The sequence below is a fragment of the Myxine glutinosa genome, chromosome 9 (assembly GCF_964187855.1).
Source record: "Myxine glutinosa chromosome 9, kmMyxGlut1.1, whole genome shotgun sequence".
In the NCBI taxonomy this organism is placed as follows: Eukaryota; Metazoa; Chordata; class Myxini; order Myxiniformes; family Myxinidae; genus Myxine; species Myxine glutinosa.
In genome coordinates, this window is record NC_136269.1 from 122,761,865 (window position 1) to 122,781,265 (window position 19,401).

General features: G+C 46.0%; 1 protein-coding gene across 5 annotated transcripts in view; it reads right to left on the bottom strand.

The window, feature by feature from the left end:
* LOC137434986 (uncharacterized) overlaps positions 1-19,401 on the bottom strand; it is a 98,914-nt gene that overhangs the window by 48,028 nt on the left and 31,485 nt on the right. For 2 of the 5 annotated variants that reach the window (XM_078784862.1, XM_078784861.1), the window contains 2 exons: positions 7,908-8,041; positions 5,837-7,757 (listed from right to left, as the gene is read on the bottom strand). In XM_078784862.1, the coding sequence (XP_078640988.1) occupies positions 6,765-7,757; positions 7,908-8,036 (1,122 nt within the window). In that variant the 5' untranslated portion in view covers positions 8,037-8,041 and the 3' untranslated portion in view covers positions 5,837-6,764. Of the gene's footprint in view, positions 1-2,560; positions 4,894-5,139; positions 7,758-7,907; positions 8,042-14,912; positions 15,211-19,401 lie in introns of those variants that run through there. The other 3 variants (XR_013624601.1, XM_078784860.1, XM_078784859.1) reach the window with 3 other exon arrangements.

Genomic DNA, 19,401 nt, shown 5'->3' on the forward strand with positions numbered 1-19,401 from the left:
TCCTTTCGCCTCCTCAACGGCATACAAAAACCCTGCGTGATGAACCAAAGATTTCAAATTTAGATTCATCGGTCCATAAAACCTTCTTCCAGTCTTCAGTAATCCACTAGTGGTGCTTCATGGCCCAGGCAAGCCTCTTTTTCTTATTTTGTCATCTTAGCAATGGCTTTCTTACTGCCACTCGACCTGTCAAACCTGCAGCTCGAAGTCTTGTCTTCACAGTTGAAACTGAGACTTGCTTACTTCGACCATTGTTAAGCTGTGCTTGAAGCTGTTGTCCTGTGAGCCGCCGATCACGCAAGCTGTTGACTCTCAGAAACTTGTCTTCTGATTCTGTTGTGGCTTTGGGTCTGCAAGACCTCTTCCTGTCAGAGTTTCCTCCAGTTTCCAATATACTACTTCCTGCAGTGCAATATTGTCCAAATAATGCTTCAGAGGGTGTAATAACAGTCTGTTCCAATACTGCTTTTATACAGACAGGGGGTTTATATAACCACCTTTAGAGGCCATTTTTCCCCGCAAAGCGGGGGTTGGCCTTTTTCGGGAACCGTGGTTGTTGTTGTTTTTTGGTCCCCTTTTTGAAGCAATGTTTTACGGCCGGATGCCCTTCCTGATGCCAACCCTTTTTGCCGCCTTTAACGACAAACAGGGAATTACCAGTGAACTGGTACTCAATTTGCCGACCTCGGAAGGATGACAGGCTGAGTCAACCCAGGGGGTTTGTGATCAAATAATCAGCAGAGGTTGGGACACCTGTCGGAATTGTTTGCATCAACTTTCAAGGCTTAATTTACTTACATTGCTGAAGAACAACTGTAAGTTGTTAACCCATTACTTGTTCCCTGAAGAAGGCCTTTTTTTTTTACAATGTAACTGTGCAATTTACATTATTTTCCCATTTTTGCTGACCTAAACTTTTTTTTTTAACCTCGACCAGTTTACTGCTTACCTTTGTACCATTTCAGATTATTCATTGGACTTAAACTGCATAAATTTCAATAAAAACTGGAAAAATTGAGGTGTTCTAAAACTTTTGACCAGTAGTGCATATATTTGTATATATATATACAGTGGAACCTTGACTTACGAGTGCACCAACTTACGAGTTTTCCGAGATACGAGCCGTCGCTCGGGCGGTTTATTGCTTTGAGATGCGAGCCGAGATCTGAGTTACGAGCTTACGCCACCCGCCACCAGGTGGGTTCCGGTCACGTGGTTATCTTGCCGTGCAAGCATATCTGCCGTATATCGCTGCTGTTTTGTTTTCGCATGTTGGTTATTTTGGAGCTTACGCCAGCCGCCACCAGGTGGGTTCCGGTCATGTGGTTATCTTGCCGTGCAAGCATATCTGCCGTATATCGCTGCTGTTTTGTTTTCGCATGTTGGTTATTTTGGAAAATTTCTTAGTTTTAACCATGGGTCCTAAGTAATTGAGTGCCAAGCGCAGTACTGAGAAGAAGAAGAGGATGATGTGCTTGGATATAAAACACGCAATCATCGAAAACCATGAGCGAGGTGTGCGTGTTGTCGACTTGGTGAGGCAGATGTGAAGGCAGCTGAAGATTTTATTATAACTTTTGCCGAACTGATAGAAGCCGAACGATACATCCCCCAGCAAATCTTCAACTGTGACGAGACAGGGCTCTTCTGGAAAAAGATGCCGAGGAGGACGTATATAACGGCAGAGGAGAAGAGCATGCCAGGCCACAACTTGTTCAGAGTGCCGGCGATAGCTCGCCTTCTCTTTGTGGAAGACACGGTGAGATCCTTAACATCCAACAACTAATGGGACGCAAACGGGGCGCCCAGTTTAGCGGTACACACATTGATGAATCACCCTGCCTGTGAAACACCGACATGACAGGTTATAGCTGGGTCGGGATTCAAACCCAGGCTGGACAGTTTAGAGTCAAGTGTGCGTACCTCCAGTCCAGGCCATCCTGCCAACTTGTATGCTGCATACAGGTGAAATATAAAGCGCGAGATATTTTTATATATACTGCATATTTAAAAAAAAATTGGTGTGGTTTTTGGCGGGCTGGAACGGATTAATAGCATTTCAATGCATTTCAATGGGGAAATTTGATTTGAGAAACGAGCAAATTGAGTTACGAGCTCGGTCACAGAACGAATTAAACTCGTAAGTCAAGGTTCCACTGTATATATATATATATATATATATATATATATATATATATATATATATATATATATATATATATATATATATATATATATATTGTTGCGGTTTTCCGAAGCCCGTTCCCTTACAAAGGGGAGATTAAGCCCCTTTTTCTCCTTGGGTCTTCAAAACCGCGAGACTGAGTCACCACTTCCGGGCAGACGTGGAAAAGGGTTTCGGGACAATTTCACACGTACCTTGAGTACCCACGCCGCAGCGGAAGCGGGGATCGAGTCTCGCACGAACCACGCGTAATTGCGTACGCCCGAGCGGATGGCGTACCACGTGACTCGTGCTGTTACCTTGCTATAGAACCCGATCAGAGCGATCTAATTCGTACCATGCGAGGTCAATGATGGAAAACACAAGACGGTCGAATCAGAAGGAAGAACAGATTTATTTACACTAGTTGCAATGATTTGGTAGAAGGGACACAGGGCAGAACTTAAACAGTCTTACTTATTACCCAGACAATGGGCCCACTTACACACACAGGGAGATGGAGGAAGAATGTTCGCGCGTTGAACGCGCGGCTCGAACATCTCAGATACACTTTCCGATGAGAAAGAACAACAATGTGTTAATTAATTTTTTTAATTTAAACACAGAAAAACACAAACACACACACACACACACACACACACACACACACACACACACACACACACACACACACACACACACACACACACACACACACACACACACACACACACACACACACCAATGATTTCACTCCAAGTTGTAAAGACAATATTTTCAATCTTTATCTTGGATAGAGTCTCCTCTGAGACAAAAAATAATAATTAAAAATTAAGAAAAACCTCACCTCAACTTGAGTAATTGCTGAATCGATTTGATCTATTTGTAAATAGATCTCATATTGGCAGCCATTATGTGTCGACTCTAATCCGAAATTATCCCATTCAAACTCTCCACAATTGATCGTTGTGTCCATGACAGGCAAGGAAATGGGAGAATATGCTGCAATAAAGGAAGTGAGCCAAAACCCACTTCCTGTACTTCCTGTACTTCCTGTACTTCCTGTACTTCCTGTACTTCCTGTACTTCCTGTACTTCCTGTACTGTAAATTAAAATTCCTTGGGAGATATTAGTTCATCACTTCAAACGAACGTTTCAACTTGGGTTACATAAAAATGGATTAATATTCAAAACACTTTAAAACAACATTAATATAAAAAACATGTTTTAATTGGAGAACTCAACAGCGCCATCTGGTGGGATGGGACAAAGCACTTCAGTTTCTAGTTGATAATTGGGAAAATTGAAAATAAAATAACAAAAATTTGGAAAATTAAAAGATGAAAAATTGAGAGTAAAATTTTTTTTTTTTGAAAATTGAAAAAATAAAAAATTAGATTAAAAAAAAAAAGTTAAAAAGGAACCATGTTGAACCATGGTGGACCATGTTGAACCATAGTTGGGGGCACAGTGAGTCAGAATCAACATTTTCATACTACTTTTATGTGCATGTGTGTACGTGTGTTTGTGTGTATGTGTGTTAGTGTGTATATGTGTATGTGTGTATGTGTGTTTGTGTGTGTGTGTCTGTGTATGTGTGTATATGTGTGTGTGTGTGTTTGTGTATATGTGTGTTTGTACGTGTGTGTGTGTGTGTGTGTGTGTGTGTGTGTGTGTGTGTGTGTGTGTGTGTGTGTGTGTGTGTGTGTGTGTGTGTGTAAAAAAGAGAGAGATAGAATTGTGAGGAACAGAAATGAAAAAACGAGGTGTGTGTGTGTGTGTGTGTGTGTGTGTGTGTGTGTGTGTGTGTGTGTGTGTGTGTGTGTGTGTGTGTGTGTGTGTGTGTGTGCGCGCACATGCTTTCACAAGTTATCAGAAGTAAATATATTGTGTAGATTACATCATTTGTGGATCCAATACATTGCCAGTAACCATTTTGGAAAACGGAATTTGCAGCAACTAAATTAAGATGTCCAAATGTCACACATGTCCGTGCCCGTGGGATTCCCACGGGTGACCCCACTAGTCTTATTATAATAGAGTAAACGTATATGGTTATGTCGGTTTGAATGTATGTTTATATGCGACCAAAACGTCTTCTTATTCTTCAAATATAATTAACACCCTCTTAATTTACGTTTAGACTGCTGAGAGTCTGGGACCCTTCACAACTTTGACGACCCTTGAAGTCCCCCAGGACCCTAAAGACCACCAAGACCCCTGAAGACCTGCGACTCACTGGGACTGACACAATCTGTCAATTTCCCGACCCGGATCTCAGTCAACGGAGCATCTTCTCTTCTAGACTTGGTTATGACTAACTTCCCTGCAAATGTCTGCTGCTCTTCTGCTCCAATCAGCTCACTTTCAAGGATCAATTTATTTGTTTCGAAATGTCAAATGTGGTTTTTGTTTCTTTTAAAGGTCACATTAACAAAATCTAGAATAATTTCAACATAATTCCAATAAACTTTTGGTTCAAAGACATCTTGAAAAGTAAGTTCACCCACACAAAAAAAATATTCCATATTAAATGCCAAGTCTGTGTGTATATATATATATATATATTTGCATTCAGTAAGAACATGCTCACTATCTGTAATCATCACCAATATCGATTCCTCCTAAAAAGGCAAAATCTTTAGAAAAATAAATGAATGAGCTTGGATTAAAGTTCAAGAGACTTGTATACCGCCATGATCATGTGATCTGTGAATGCCTGCACACACTTCTCAAAGGTGAGAGAGAGAGGGGGGGGGGGGGGGGGGTTAACTCTTTCCTGCTTTGATTTATTTATTTCAACAAAACCACAACACAATTTTAACCTCAAGCTCGATAATGCCTGTTTTGTGTACAAATACATAGCTCAAGCACAAAGGGGCATTTAATCATTGTTTTGCTTTTGTACTTAGGATGCTCCGAGTTCATTGATAATGTGGGTGTTTTAAACGCTTACATGATGTGGTGCTCTCACCTGGATAGTCACTGCACTTTGGTGCTGCGTGATGGGGTGTGTTCGTACGCGTTGTGCATGGTACTTTTCTTGGATACCGATGATTGCATTCTCCTTGCTGTCCTCCATCAATTTACTGTCCGCCCCACTCTCGTTTTGACAACTATGTGGGGTTGTACATAATGTGAGATGTCCAATATCATCAGTTCCAGTAAACATGTTGTTAACTCCGTGACCAGAAAAGCAACCGCTCTTCTTTAACCACCATGGAAATGCATCAAAAGTGAATGCATATGATGTCGCCTGATTCCAAGTGATTAGTTCAACTTGACCACGGTGCTGCACACTTATCTGATGATCTAACTCTATCCCTTGGTGGAATTTTCTCATCTGTAAAAGTGATTTATGACACACTTGCACTTCCTTTGTTGGTACATGGGCTGTGCCTCGATGGGAGTCTGAGGTCTGAGGTTGCATCGTAGGTCTGGGTATGCAAGGATACACGTCCATTCCATCAACACATGGAGATGCTTCTTCCATCGTTTCCATTTTCATCCCCAATGGTATGGAATGATACACGTCTATTCCATCAACACATGGAGATGCTTCTTCCATTGTTTCCATTTTCATCCCCAATGGTATGCAATGATACACGTCTATTCCATCAACACATGGAGATGCTTCTTCCATTGTTTCCATTTTCATCCCCAATGGTATGCAATGATACGCGTCTATTCCATCAACACATGGAGATGCTTCTTCCATTGTTTCCATTTTCATCCCCAATGGTATGCAATGATACACGTCTATTCCATCAACACATGGAGATGCTTCTTCCATTGTTTCCATTTTCATCACCAATGGTATGCAATGATACACGTCTATTCCATCAACACATGGAGATGCTTCTTCCATTGTTTCCATTTTCATCCCCAATGCTATGGAATGATACACGTCTATTCCATCAACACATGGAGATGCTTCTTCCATTGTTTCCATTTTCATCCCCAATGGTATGCAATGATACACGTCTATTCCATCAACACATGGAGATGCTTCTTCCATTGTTTCCATTTTCATCCCCAATGGTATGCAATGATACACGTCTATTCCATCAACACATGGAGATGCTTCTTCCATTGTTTCCATTTTCATCACCAATGGTATGCAATGATACACGTCTATTCCATCAACACATGGAGATGCTTCTTCCATTGTTTCCATTTTCATCCCCAATGGTATGCAATGATACACGTCTATTCCATCAACACATGGAGATGCTTCTTCCATTGTTTCCATTTTCATCACCAATGGTATGCAATGATACACGTCTATTCCATCAACACACGGAGATGCTTCTTCCATCGTTTCCATTTTCATCCCCAATGGTATGGAAGGATACACGTCCATTTCATCAACACATGGTGATGCTTCTTCCATCGTTTCCATTTTCATCCCCAATGGTATGGAAGGATACACGTCCATTTCATCAACACATGGAGATGCTTGTTCCATTGTTTCTATTTTCATCCCCAATGGTATGGAATGATACACGTCTATCGTCTATTTCATGAACACATGGAGATGCTTCTTCCATTGTTTCCATTTTCATCCCCAATGGTATGCAATGTAACACGTCTATTCCATCAACACATGGAGATGCTTCTTCCATTGTTTCTATTTTCATCCCCAATGGTATGGAATGATACACGTCTATCGTCTATTTCATCAACACATGGAGATGCTTCTTCCATCGTTTCCATTTTCATCCCCAATGGTATGCAATGATACACGTCTATTCCATCAACACATGGAGATGCTTCTTCCATTGTTTCTATTTTCATCCCCAATGGTATGCAATGATACACGTCTATTCCATCAACACATGGAGATGCTTCTTCCATTGTTTCCATTTTCATCCCCAATGGTATGGAATGATACACGTCTATTCCATCAACACATGGAGATGCTTCTTCCATTGTTTCCATTTTCATCCCCAATGGTATGCAATGTAACACGTCTATTCCATCAACACATGGAGATGCTTCTTCCATTGTTTCCATTTTCATCCCCAATGGTATGGAATGATACACGTCTATTCCATCAACACATGGAGATGCTTCTTCCATCGTTTCCATTTTCATCCCCAATGGTATGCAATGTAACACGTCTATTCCATCAACACATGGAGATGCTTCTTCCATTGTTTCCATTTTCATCCCCAATGGTATGGAATGATACACGTCTATTTCATCAACACATGGAGATGCTTCTTCCATTGTTTCCATTTTCATCCCCAATGGTATGCAATGTAACACGTCTATTTCAACAACACATGGAGATGCTTCTTCCATCGTTTCCATTTTCATCCCCAATGGTATGGAATGTAACACGTCTATTTCATCAACACATGGAGATGCTTCTTCCATTGTTTCCATTTTCATCCCAAATGATATGCTGTAACGATCCCGATTATTTCTTGCTCTAACCTCATAACCCCGTGGAACTAGTCTCAGAAACTCGGGATCAAACTTTCGTTGGAGTATTTTTAAAGGTTCTTGAGATTTTCCATTCCTTGAATGATGGGACTTGTAAATGGCTTTCACAATTTGCAAAAGTTTCTTGAACACAATTATTATCTGCAAAACAAACAACAGCAACGACAGGCTTACAATGTGGCTTTCCTTTTTCAAGTGAACTCTTTTTCCACGCTGGTTATGAACAAAAGTTTTGGAATCAAGTGACTTAATTTTGGGATTGTTACGAAGTGGATGTAAAAATAACAATACCTCAATTGTGTTGTTGATGGTAACAGCTGCTGCTATGGAGATTATGCTGGCGATGATTATGGTGTGAATCGCACTGCGTGTGCGAACACAGTCGTTGCAAAATAACCATGAAACTGGTGGTGATGACATCACTTCTGCAAACGATACAACACGCATTGTTAATGGGAACATTTGCTTTTCTTCTGAACTATTTGTTTTATCTCAATTCCCATAAAACAATGTGCAGGGGTGAAACTCTTCCATATGCATACAGAAATCAGTATTGTTGCATCGGCCAATAAGGAAGTTTCCGTATTTTCACAGTCAGAAAAAATGCCATATTTTGGGGGAATTGGAAGACAGTCCAACTTTATCCGTTCAACCAGATTGTGAATAAGGCCACAACTCCTGTGTTCCAAAACATCGTTACCGTGAGTCTGGAAATTTTTACCACAGTATTTGTGAGCACAGTGGAGGTTTGAGTTTGATACAACGTGTGCTGTAAATATGCACTTTCCGTCATCATTGTTACGGATTCGTCACTTCCGTTGTTGTGGTTTTCATCCACTTGAAACATTTCTGATTCCATGTATTATTATTGTTGTCATTTAAAGGGAATAGATATTTCTATTTAAAAAAGTTAAAAGTTAAGGTTTTAAATGAAACCGGAACCGGACGGCGAGGAAGAGGAAGAGGAGAAAAAGGGGGCGGAGCGAGGGAGTCGGAGAAGAAAGCTGAGTCGCTCCGCGTTCTGAAGCGAACGTTGGCGATCAAGAGTCACTAGCGAACTTTCGGGGTTCTTGGGAAAGGAATTCCTGCGACCGAGTGGTCATCACAGTGACCGATCAACCTGCGTATCAGGTTTTTGGCGGTGGATTCCGAAGGGAATTATCGCCGGGCCGTCCCATCTCAAGAGTGGGTCGTCGGCCATTTTGACTCGCGCAGGACTTGTGCTTCGCTCGCGGTTTCGTTTCTTTTCGACAATTTTCACCATTCAGACGTCTATCTGGGATGTGTGTGTGCAACGCGGATTTTGAAGGCAAACCTGAGGTTCGCCGATTTGGAGTTGTAAAACATCCACACCAGAGGGTGTGATTTCCCAGTCGCCTTGAGTGTGCCTCTTCGTAGCTTTTGGCCGCGTGACCCTTTTCGCCGCTTTGGCCGCGTGCGCCTTTGTGCAGTTTTGGCGGCGTGACTGTGCCCGTTATCTGAACGGGATTCTGGTTTCCATTCGACATCGCTGACAATCGCTGGAGCGAATCAACTGTGGCTTGAAGCCGGGAATAAGAGACATTGGGGATGTTCTTGTTTCACTCACTTGGAGCACAGTGAGTTATATATTATAAAACTGATGGTACCATCATAGGATATTGATTGTACTTTTGATTCATATTATTGTTGTATGGTTATTCTTGTGTGATCTTAATACAATATTTGTTTGTGAGTAAAAACTGGTGTGGCTTCACCATTGATCTTTGACATACAGAATAACACATTTTTCTGCCGTGACTCCTCTTGGGGCTCGGAGGTACACCGTGACCAGGGGGTCGGGGAGGAGAACGTAACATCATTCCTTAAATGCTTACCTCTGCCACCAAAGGTGGATGGAGGCTATGTTTTCACACCTGTCTGTCTGTCTCTTGATTTGTTTGTTTGTGAACAATATATCTCAAAAAGTTGTGGACGGATTATTTTCATTAAATGTGATTCTGTATTATGATTTTCTGCTCTACCCTGGGATACTAAATGTGAACTGTTCACCTAGCGGAGGTATGCTCTCTACTGAGTGTCGTTACAGTTGGTTATGGAACTGCCACTGAATAGTAAATATATGTTTTGCAACACTAGTACACCCACCACACGGAAGCGACAGGGCAATATTATTAACCTATGTGGGGTATATTTATGTATATATATATATAGTGTTGCGGTTTTAGAACCCTCACTTGTAAACAATTACTTGTAAATATCCCATTATTAAAAGGTTAAAGGTTGCACCCCTAGTTAGTCCACAAGCAACACGTAGGCCACCATAGGAACTTAGTTATTTCATTATTGTGTTTTAAATAAGGCCGTGTTTCCAATAGTTGAATCTGCGTTGCATCAATTAAATAAGAGTAGGTCCCCAATCCAATTCCGGCCATTTTGCCAACCTCTCTCTCCCAGCGACGCCATTACGCGCCTCTGCCAGCAGCAGCTGCCTTTACGTTCGTTCAAGCCGCCATTAACCATGCGGTCAGGCCCGAGGAAAAAGGGGGCGGAACGCCAAGAACAAGGTGTGGCCTGTCAACCAGCCATCAAACGCGTGGCCGGTAAGCCCTCACCAGCCAACCAGGGCTGAGGGAATATCACTGACGGGCATGGCTTTATGAAGCGCGGAGTGATCTTGGCTCGCATGATATAAGCGCGAACGCAAAGCCCTATTACAGACTTGTTGGAGGCGCACGCATTACAACAGGACTTACGCGGTGTTGGAGGCGCGCACATTTGTGAAGGGCTCATACGGCAGTGCTCGCATTGAAAGGACGTATACGGCAGCGCTCGCATTGAAAGGACTTGTCGGGAGCGTGCGCTGATCAAAGAACTTGGGAGAGGGTGCGTTTAGCGCGACCATCCATTTATTACGTAAGAGGGACACAAGCTTCCCCCCACCCCCGCTATATGTAAGGTCCGCTCGCGTTGGACGATACGCAGAGGTGCCTGCCAGGTTTCGCGCACTGGACTGGAGTGGACCGGAGCCTGGACCCCATCGCCTGGACCATCGACCTGGACCTTCCACCCTATCAGCTACAATCCCTGTGTGAGTGTGTCTGTTTGTCTGGGGTCCTAAGTTTAGACTGTTTTTAAGACTGCCCTGTGTCCTGCTTCTTCTTCTTCCTCTTGTACATCCCTTTCGTTTCCTTTTTCTTTTTTTTCTTTTTTTGTATACAGAGTCGAGGCTCGTGAAAGAGCTAACATTTATCAAACAAACAAATCAAACAAACAAGCAAACAAAGTATATAAAAAAGGGGAGCGGTCGACAAGATGGGGAGAGAAGGGGAGGAAGCACACAAACACAACATTTGAGAGCAGGGACATCAGGAGATGTTTTTGGAGGGAGAGGGCCTGGGGGGAGGCAGGATAGGTATAAAACGCAAGGACACCAAGGACTTCCAGGAAAGAAGTCAAAAGTCACCTCAAGAAAGTGGATTTGGGGTGAAATTAGCAGGGGTAGAAAAGATCAAGGTTTTGGATTGGGGAAGATAAGAGATGGTGGTGAACAGCCGTTTTAAAGACCTGGAGGGAGGAGTGGGATTGAAGAGAGTGAGGGAGTTTGTTCCAGGGGCGGGAGAAAAGAGGAATGAAGGAGTGAAGGTGAGCAGAGAGTCTTGATTTTGGCAGTTTAACCATAAGAGGGTTGCAGGCAGATCTTGTGCGACCTGCAGGAATATTTGGGGGACAGAGCCCAGAGAGAGCTGGGGGAGCAAGGCCGGAGAGGAGTCGGTAGAAGACGGAAAGACCACCAACCTGCCTGCGGTGATTAAGTGAAAGGCCCTCTTTCTGGATGAATATCCAGGACCTCTTTCCTCCTGTATATTTGTCATAAATTCACCTGTTCTTTCTGGTTTCGTCTTAATCCCTTCGCTTTCGTCTTAATTTTCTCAATTGAGTATCTGTGGCACGATTAGGAACTGCTATAATCGGGTTTAGTCATTGTTAACGGCTCGGATCGCAGATTGCCATCCGCTCGGCGTTTTCCATCGTATCCGTGGTTCGAGCCGAAGTTATTTCCCTGCTTTACGGTCGGGTTAGTAAGTAGGTATTTGGGACTACTTTGACCAATGACCCTAGCTAATACCGACCGGAAGGAGCGTTATAACTTCCCAGGACTCGGGACGGCCAGCTAAAAAGACAAGGGGATTAACCCCCCCCTTGATAAGGGGAGCGCCGACCCCCGAGATCCGTAACAATTGGTGTCTGGGGGTGGGATTTGAAGCCCGAACCAAATTTTTTTATCATCTGAGCAAATTTGGTCAAAATTTCGAGCAGCCGAAATTTTTATTAAGATCTAAATTAAATCGTGCCATGTATAATCAAGGCGATCGGACGCCGGTGGGGGAAAATGAGGAGATAGAAGAAGAGTTAGTCAACCCAGGACCCCAGGGAAGAAGTGGGAGTAATGGAAGAGGGAATTGAAGAAGGTGCGGTAGTGGGGGTTGCAGGCGCACAAAATGGCGGCGCCTCGCACATGGCGACGAGGGCCGTGCCCGCTGCGCAAGTGGGAGGAATGAATATCCAGGACCTCATTGCGCAGCTGCAGGCAGGCATGCAAATGGGGTTGGGAAACCAAATTGAGCAATTGGGAAGCCAAATTGGGGGATTGAGTAAGGAGATGGGAGAAATGAGGGCCAATAGTGAGCAATTGGGAAGTCAAATTGGAGGGTTAGACGTCAAATTGGGGGGATTAGAGAACAAATTAGGGGCCCAATTGGAGGACGTGAGTAGCCAAATGAACGAAGGGATAACGGGGTTGGAAAACAGAATGGCCACCCAGGAGAACCAAATGGAAGGAATGGAGGACGGGTTAACGGGGTTTGGAAACAGAGTGGGTGGCCAGATAGAGCAGATGGGGAGAGACATAGACCGCAGATCAGGCGGAAGGGTTGCGGGGGTACGCGACGAGGTAACGCGGCTTGAGAAGCGCGGGGAAAGCGAGCCTGAGCGGAGCACAGCCGGGTGGACGGGTATAGAAATCGCGACCCGGGGTATGGGGAAGCCGGCGACCGCAGAAGTAGAAAATTTTATTTTATTAGCACCAGCGGTCGTTCGAGCTTAACAAGGAAAAAGAAATCAAATAAATTATAGTCCAAATTGAAATTGGAGAGACGGCAGGCATAGAGGCATTATCGGAGATGGAAAAGATGGAATGTGTACACGGTCCGTGTTCACATCATGATGCCGTACTTGCTAATCCTTATAAAGATTTGCAGGTGCGTGTGGAGAAAAGAATCCCAAAGGTAAGCCGGGCTGTATATGGCGCGAAAAGATTTGGCGCGAGAGGATTTTTCACGCGCTTGGGATCCAGACGTCACCCGGGCGCTCGTAGGAGGTCCGTGGTGCGCTGTGTGAGAGGAAATGGCGCGAGTGTGAGGAAAAAGCGTGCGCCGGAGCGAGAGTGTGATACCGAGAGCGAGTGCACATCGGAGTGTGTGTGTGATGAATGCGACACAGTGTGTGCGGGGATGCACACCAGAGCGCATGATTGTGTGTGCGACAGGAGATTGCACACCCGTGGGTAGGTGTGCGCTAAGTGTGTGGATGCAGAGGTGCACACCCGTGAGTGTTACGGAGTGTGTGAGTGCGCCTGGGTGGTGTGCACGAGAGAGTGCAGTAATAGAATGCACGGAGTGTATGGGATTTGTGAGTATGGGAAGAGTCGCGTGTGAATGTGAAAATGCGACTGGAGCATCGACGTTAACCGGGGCAGCATTTAGGCCGACGTATAGCCAACGCGAGCTCACGGGGAGTGGTGTTCTTTATGTGCTGTGGGGGCCAGCGGGGATCGTTGCCGCGTCGCTCCTGCAAGGAGCGCCGTGCACGATCCGGGCCGGGCCCCGCCCTGTACGGTGGGTACCGCGCTTTGTTAGGCAAAGCGATCGGCCCGGTTTGAGGGGAAGGAGAAGGGTTCGGAGCGGCGCCCCCTTGTGGTGGCGGCGCTCCGGCCGGGGAAGGCTGGGCCATCGCGCTTGGGAGCGCAAAGCGTTGCGCCGAGATGGTGCCTGGAGCCTTGGCCCGACGAAACCTCCTCCCCTGAATCCGAATGCCGGACGGACCCAACCTGCAGGAGACTGACCATCCGCACGCATTGCTCGGTTTTTCGAAACCGAGAGGCTCAAGTTTAATGGACAAATGATAGTGATAGTGATGGGAAATAATGTCCGATGTAGGGGGCTGGTGGACCTACCATCCCTCACCATGTTTTGGGCAGAGGAGCTATAGATTATGGAGTGGCAGTACAAACTAGCCCGGGAGGTTAGGATAAATGTATAGGGACCTAGAGATGACCATAGGTGACTGAGATTTAAGTAGTGACATTGTACCTGTAGTGGGGACGTAGAGTAGAGTAGTTGGTTGATAATGACGGGGGATGTGCATATAATAAGGGATGACAGGGAGAGCACTAATATTAGGGGAGATAGATAGCCAGATGATGCTGTGTGCATGAGAATCTTTGTGGTGAGGGTGATGAAATGAGGCATTGCGAATGTAAGTTCTAGGTAGTGCTGGTTAGCAAATGAGGCAATGCTTGAGAAGGATATGTGTGTGTGTAAAAGTGAATGAATGGTGTGGAGTGAGTAGTGTGGAATACGTGGAGTGGAGTGTATGGTGCGAAGGAGTGGATGGGGGAAGGATGGACCCCTTCATGAATACCCAGGGAGGGTAGTTTAAAAGTTAGGTAGAGGGAGTAGGTAAATTGTGGTAGGATATTGACATCTGTGGTGCTGAAAGTAGCAAGGTATTGCTTGCTTTGGTGCATGAGTAAAGTGAAATGGCTGGGCGTGTGGCCTGTTAGTGAGAATGGTTAAATGGGCACTCCGCCACTGGTAGTCTGTCGGCCAGGTGAGGCCGCAGGTAGGCTCTGGGAGCCAGGTAGAGTCAGTGTTCAGAGAGGACCCGGGTAGCCTGATGCCAGAGGGGGCATTAGTGGGGTAAGTGAGCCAGAGGGCCTTCCCCAGGTTAGGGTGAGGAGCTAGGTAAGCTCGGGTGGCAACTACAGCGGCGGAGGTGTGCAGGTGAGCGGACCTGCTGGTGAGCCACACGACGCAGCCCCGAAATTGTGTGATGGCACAGGGAGAAAAACCAGGGGAGTGAGACCCCAAAATTGGTAGAGCGCCACAGTATGGTCAATGGGAATTGGTTTCTAGAACCACATAGTGTAAAGTGGCCAATGGATTGGCAGGGCAAGACCCCGCGTAGTGTAAGTGTTGATGTCATTTAGAAGATAGTTAGGAGGAAAATCTCTTCGCACCATCCGCATCCACTCACCTGGGTGACAGAACTCCACACCAGGTTTTGTGCAAATGTTTGGAATGAAAGACGCATCTTGACGTGGGTGAGACATTGTGTGTTTATTCCATCTCTTCCTTCTTGGGAGGGATTGGGAACAAATTTGGTTTCGGGGAGATATGGGGGACAAGATGTTAGCGACGAATTTGTAAATTTGTAAATTGTGTAAATATGGGGTAGAGGCAAGGGTAGAGTAGGTGACAGGGGGGGTGACGTACGCTAGGGACGAGCTTTCTCGGCTCGCTCTTCTTCGCCCCTCATTTTGCATTGCCTTGTGTTTATGTGTACCCTTGCGCCCTTGCCCCCGCTAATCTGCTTTGTCTTCCTTCCCCACTCATGGACCATGTTCTTTTGTGTCCGAGGGGAATGTGCAGGTGCCCTGAATTGTGCGCCCGCACCCTTGCTGCCTCCTGCCTGCACTGATGCACCATATGGACCACACGTTCTGTGGCCTGGCACCACTTATGGACCACACGTTCTGTGGCCTGGCACCTCTGCTGGGACCGACCATTGTTGCCAGTGGTATCTGGCTGGCGGACCACTGTTTTAAGTGGCATCTATGCCCAGCAGTGGACCACCTGAGTTGGCCCTGCTGGCCATATAAATAATTAAAAAGCGGACGCGGTGTGTGCCGTTTTATTAAATTAATAACATCAAGCAAGAAGACAGCCAGAAACATCGGCCGAGCAGAGAAGAGAAGAAGAAGACACCATTTATTATTTTTGAAATGTGTTTTGTGCCTTTTTCATGGATGGTGCTTTTATGGTGCTTGTTGGTGCATTTTTCTGTTTACTATGGTGCATTCATTTTATGAGTACATATGGTATGGTGTATCGGTGCAGTGCATGGCAATGGCATTTCCCCTTCTCAAAAGTTCTTCTTTTCCCACAAGACAGGTCCTGGGTTGCAGTTTGTAAAAAATTAGTGTCTTGTAAATAATGCTCCCCACCGGCTCTATGTGTAGTTTGAGAATAATTCCGTAATTCGGTTAATTGTGGGCGTGAGTCGTTTAGGTAGGATGCAACACAGCAGGTGGGACATATCTAGTGTTAAAACTGTCGCACTCAGGGTGAGGTTAAAAGTAGAGGGTAAACACACCTAAGTGTCACACTAATTTAAAAGATAGTTCCTTTTGTTTCGGCTTGGGTCAGAGCCTGGAAAAAGGCAGGGTGCAGTGTTGCGGTTTTAGAACCCTCACTTGTAAATAATTACTTGTAAATATCCCAATATTAAAAGGTTAAAGGTTGCACCCCTAGTTAGTCCACAAGCAACACGTACGCCACCATAGGAACTTAGTTATTTCATTATTATGTGTTTTAAATAAGGCCGTGTTTCCAATAGTTGAATCTGCGTTGCATCAATTAAATAAGAGTAGGTCCCCAATCCAATCCGGCCATTTTGCCAACATCTCTCTCCCAGCGACGCGATTACGCGCTTCTGCCAGCAGCAGCCGCCTTAGCGTTCGTTCAAGCCGCCATTAACCATGCGGTCAGGCCCGAGGAAAAAGGGGGCGGAACGCCAAGAACAAGGTGTGGCCTGTCAACCAGCCGTTAAAGGCATGGCCGGTAAGCCCTCACCAGCCAACCAGGGCTGAGGGAATATCACCGACGGGCGTGGCTTTATGAAGCGCGGAGTGATCTTGGCTCGCATGATATAAGCGCGAACGTAAAGCCCGATTATGGACTTGTTGGAGGCGCGCGCATTACAACAGGACTTTCGCTGTGTTGGAGGCGCGCACATTTGCGATGGACTCATACGGCGGCGCTCGCATTGAAAGGACATATACGGCAGCGCTCGCATTTAAAGGACTTGTCGGGCGCGCGCGCTGATCAAAGAACTTGGGAGAGGGTGCGTTTAGCGCGACCATCCATTTATTACATAAGCAGGACACCAGCTTCCCCCCCCCCCCCCCCCCCCCCGCTATATGTAAGGTCCGCTCGCGTTGAACGATACGCAGAGCTGCCTGCAGGGTTTCGCGCACTGGACTGGAGTGGACCGGGGCCTGGACCCCATCGCCTGGACCATCTACCTGGACCTTCAACCCTACCAGCTACAATCCCCGTGTGAGTGTGTCTGTTTGTCTGGGGTCCTAAGTTAAGACTGTTGTTAAGACTGCCCTGTGTCCTGCTTCTTCTTCTTCCTCTTGTACATCCCTTTCGTTTCCTCTTTCCTCTTGTATACTTGTAATAAATTCACCTGTCCTTTCTGGTTTTGTCTTAATCCCTTCGCTTTCGTCTTTTCTCAATTGAGTACCTGTGGCACGATTAGGAACCGCTATAATCGGGTTTAGTCATTGTTAACGGCTTGGATTGCAGATTGCCATCCGCTCGGCGTTTTCCATCATATCCGTGGTTCGAGTGGGAGTTATATCCCTGCTTTACGGTCGGGTTAGTAAGTAGGTATTTGGGACTACTTTGACCAATGACCCTAGCTAATACCGACCGGAAGGAGCGTAGCGTTATAACTTCCCAGGACTCGGGACGGCCAGCTAAAAAGACAAGGGGATTAACTCCCCCCCCCCCCCCCACCCTTGATAAGGGGAGAGCCGACCCCCGAGATCCGTAACAATATATATATTGTTGCGGTTTTGTGTTTTTATAATAAACGTTAATTTCCCCTCCTAGTTAGCTACACTACAACATATAGCCTCGTTTAAGCTCAGTTATTTCTTAGTGAATGTAAGCGTAGACCTTTCCTGTGTTTAGTTTTGCGTTGAGTAGTATAATGAGAATTAGGTCACTTTACGATGCCTCGATGCTTTTGGTTTTGGCGCGAAATACCACGAGGCAGGCCTGAACAAGTCGACCAAGGCCGAAGGAAGGCGGAGGAGGAGCCGACGGTAAGCACGAGCCGCCAATCACGGCTCGAGGGGAGTGACTTACCACTGCGGCAAAAGGCGGGGTTTGGAACATTCGATTCGGGCTAGGGCGGGGCCATATAACCCTGTGCCAGGAGCCCCCCCGCCTCAGTTATGAGATGTGCGCAGGGCAAGCCATGAATTATGAGTCGGGGTCCTCCGTTGAGTTACGAGAGTGAAAGCGCTGAGTTACGAGTTATGAGTTATGAGCGCTCAGTTTGACGGCAGATGAGTTGCGCAGCCCACGAGAAGAGCTATGAATCGGAGTTGTGAGGATACGCGCGTGAGATTGCGTTGTGTCGAGTCATATCGGAGGAACTGAATAACTCGGTGTATACGAACTTTGCCCTGCTCCCCGCGCTCTGCACAGTATTAATCGCGGCTGTAAAGACGACCCGCGCCGAGCCACAGACGCGCATATTTCCTTCTGCCTGCCTTTGCCGATATAATCGCCGCGAGGATTTTCCCGCCTGCCTGCCTTCGCCGGGACGTGCTGTGACCGCCAGAGGGCCGCACCGGGTGAGCTGTTCCTGGAGCGACCAAAGCAGGCGCATTCGGCGTGCGAACATTCTTCCTCCATCTCCCTGTGTGTGTAAGTGGGCCCATTGTCTGGCAAAATAAGTAAGACCGATTAAGACTGCCCTGTGTCTCTTCTTCTACTGAATCATTGTACATTGTGTAAATAATAATTAAATCGTGTTATTCCTTTGATTCGACCGTCTTGTGTTTTCCATCATTGGCTTTGCATGGTACGAATTAGATCGCTCTGATCGGGTTCAATAATAAAGGTAACAGCACGGGTCACGTGGTACACCATCCGCTCGGGTGTACTGAATTACGCGTGGTTCGTGCGAGACTCGATCCCCGCTGCCGCTGCGGGTACGTGCGAAATTGTCCCGAGACCCTTTTCCACGTCTGCCCGGAAGTGGCGACTCAGTCTCGCGGTTCGAAGACCCAAGGAGAAAAAGGGGCTTAATCTCCCCTTTGTAAGGGAATGGGCTTCGGAAAACCGCAACAATTTGGTGTCAGGAGTGGGATTTGGAACCCTAAAATAATTTTGGACACCAAATTGTACATATTGGCAGCAACAATTTGGTGTCAGGAGTGGGATATTTGGACCTGGAGTGCGCTTCACGCACTCGAAATTACGAGCGAACGAAATTTAGTTTCAAAAAATCCAAATTGTATTCGTACCATGGCTGGCCAAGGTGGTCGAATGGCAGTGGGGGTAGAAGAAGAGGTAGAATTGATGACCCAAGACCAGGAGAGACAGTTGGTAGTGGAGGAAGCAGAAAAGGGTGCGGCAGAAGGTAAAGAAAATGGCGGCACCTCGCACATGGCGGCGGCGGAGGGCAAACCCTTTGTGCAAGTTAGTTCCAACATGCAGTTACTCATGACACAAATCTTAGCACAAACGAAAAAAATGAAGAAAGGGTTGGAAAACGAAATAAGGGAAATGAGAGAAAGGAGGTGTGAAAGGGAAAAGATGAGTGGAAAAATGGACACCAAACTAATCGACTCAAGGTGTAACATGGAAGAGTTGGAAAGCACAATGGGTGGCCAGATGAAAGAATTGGGGGACAAATCCACCCGGGAAATTGGGAAAAAAGA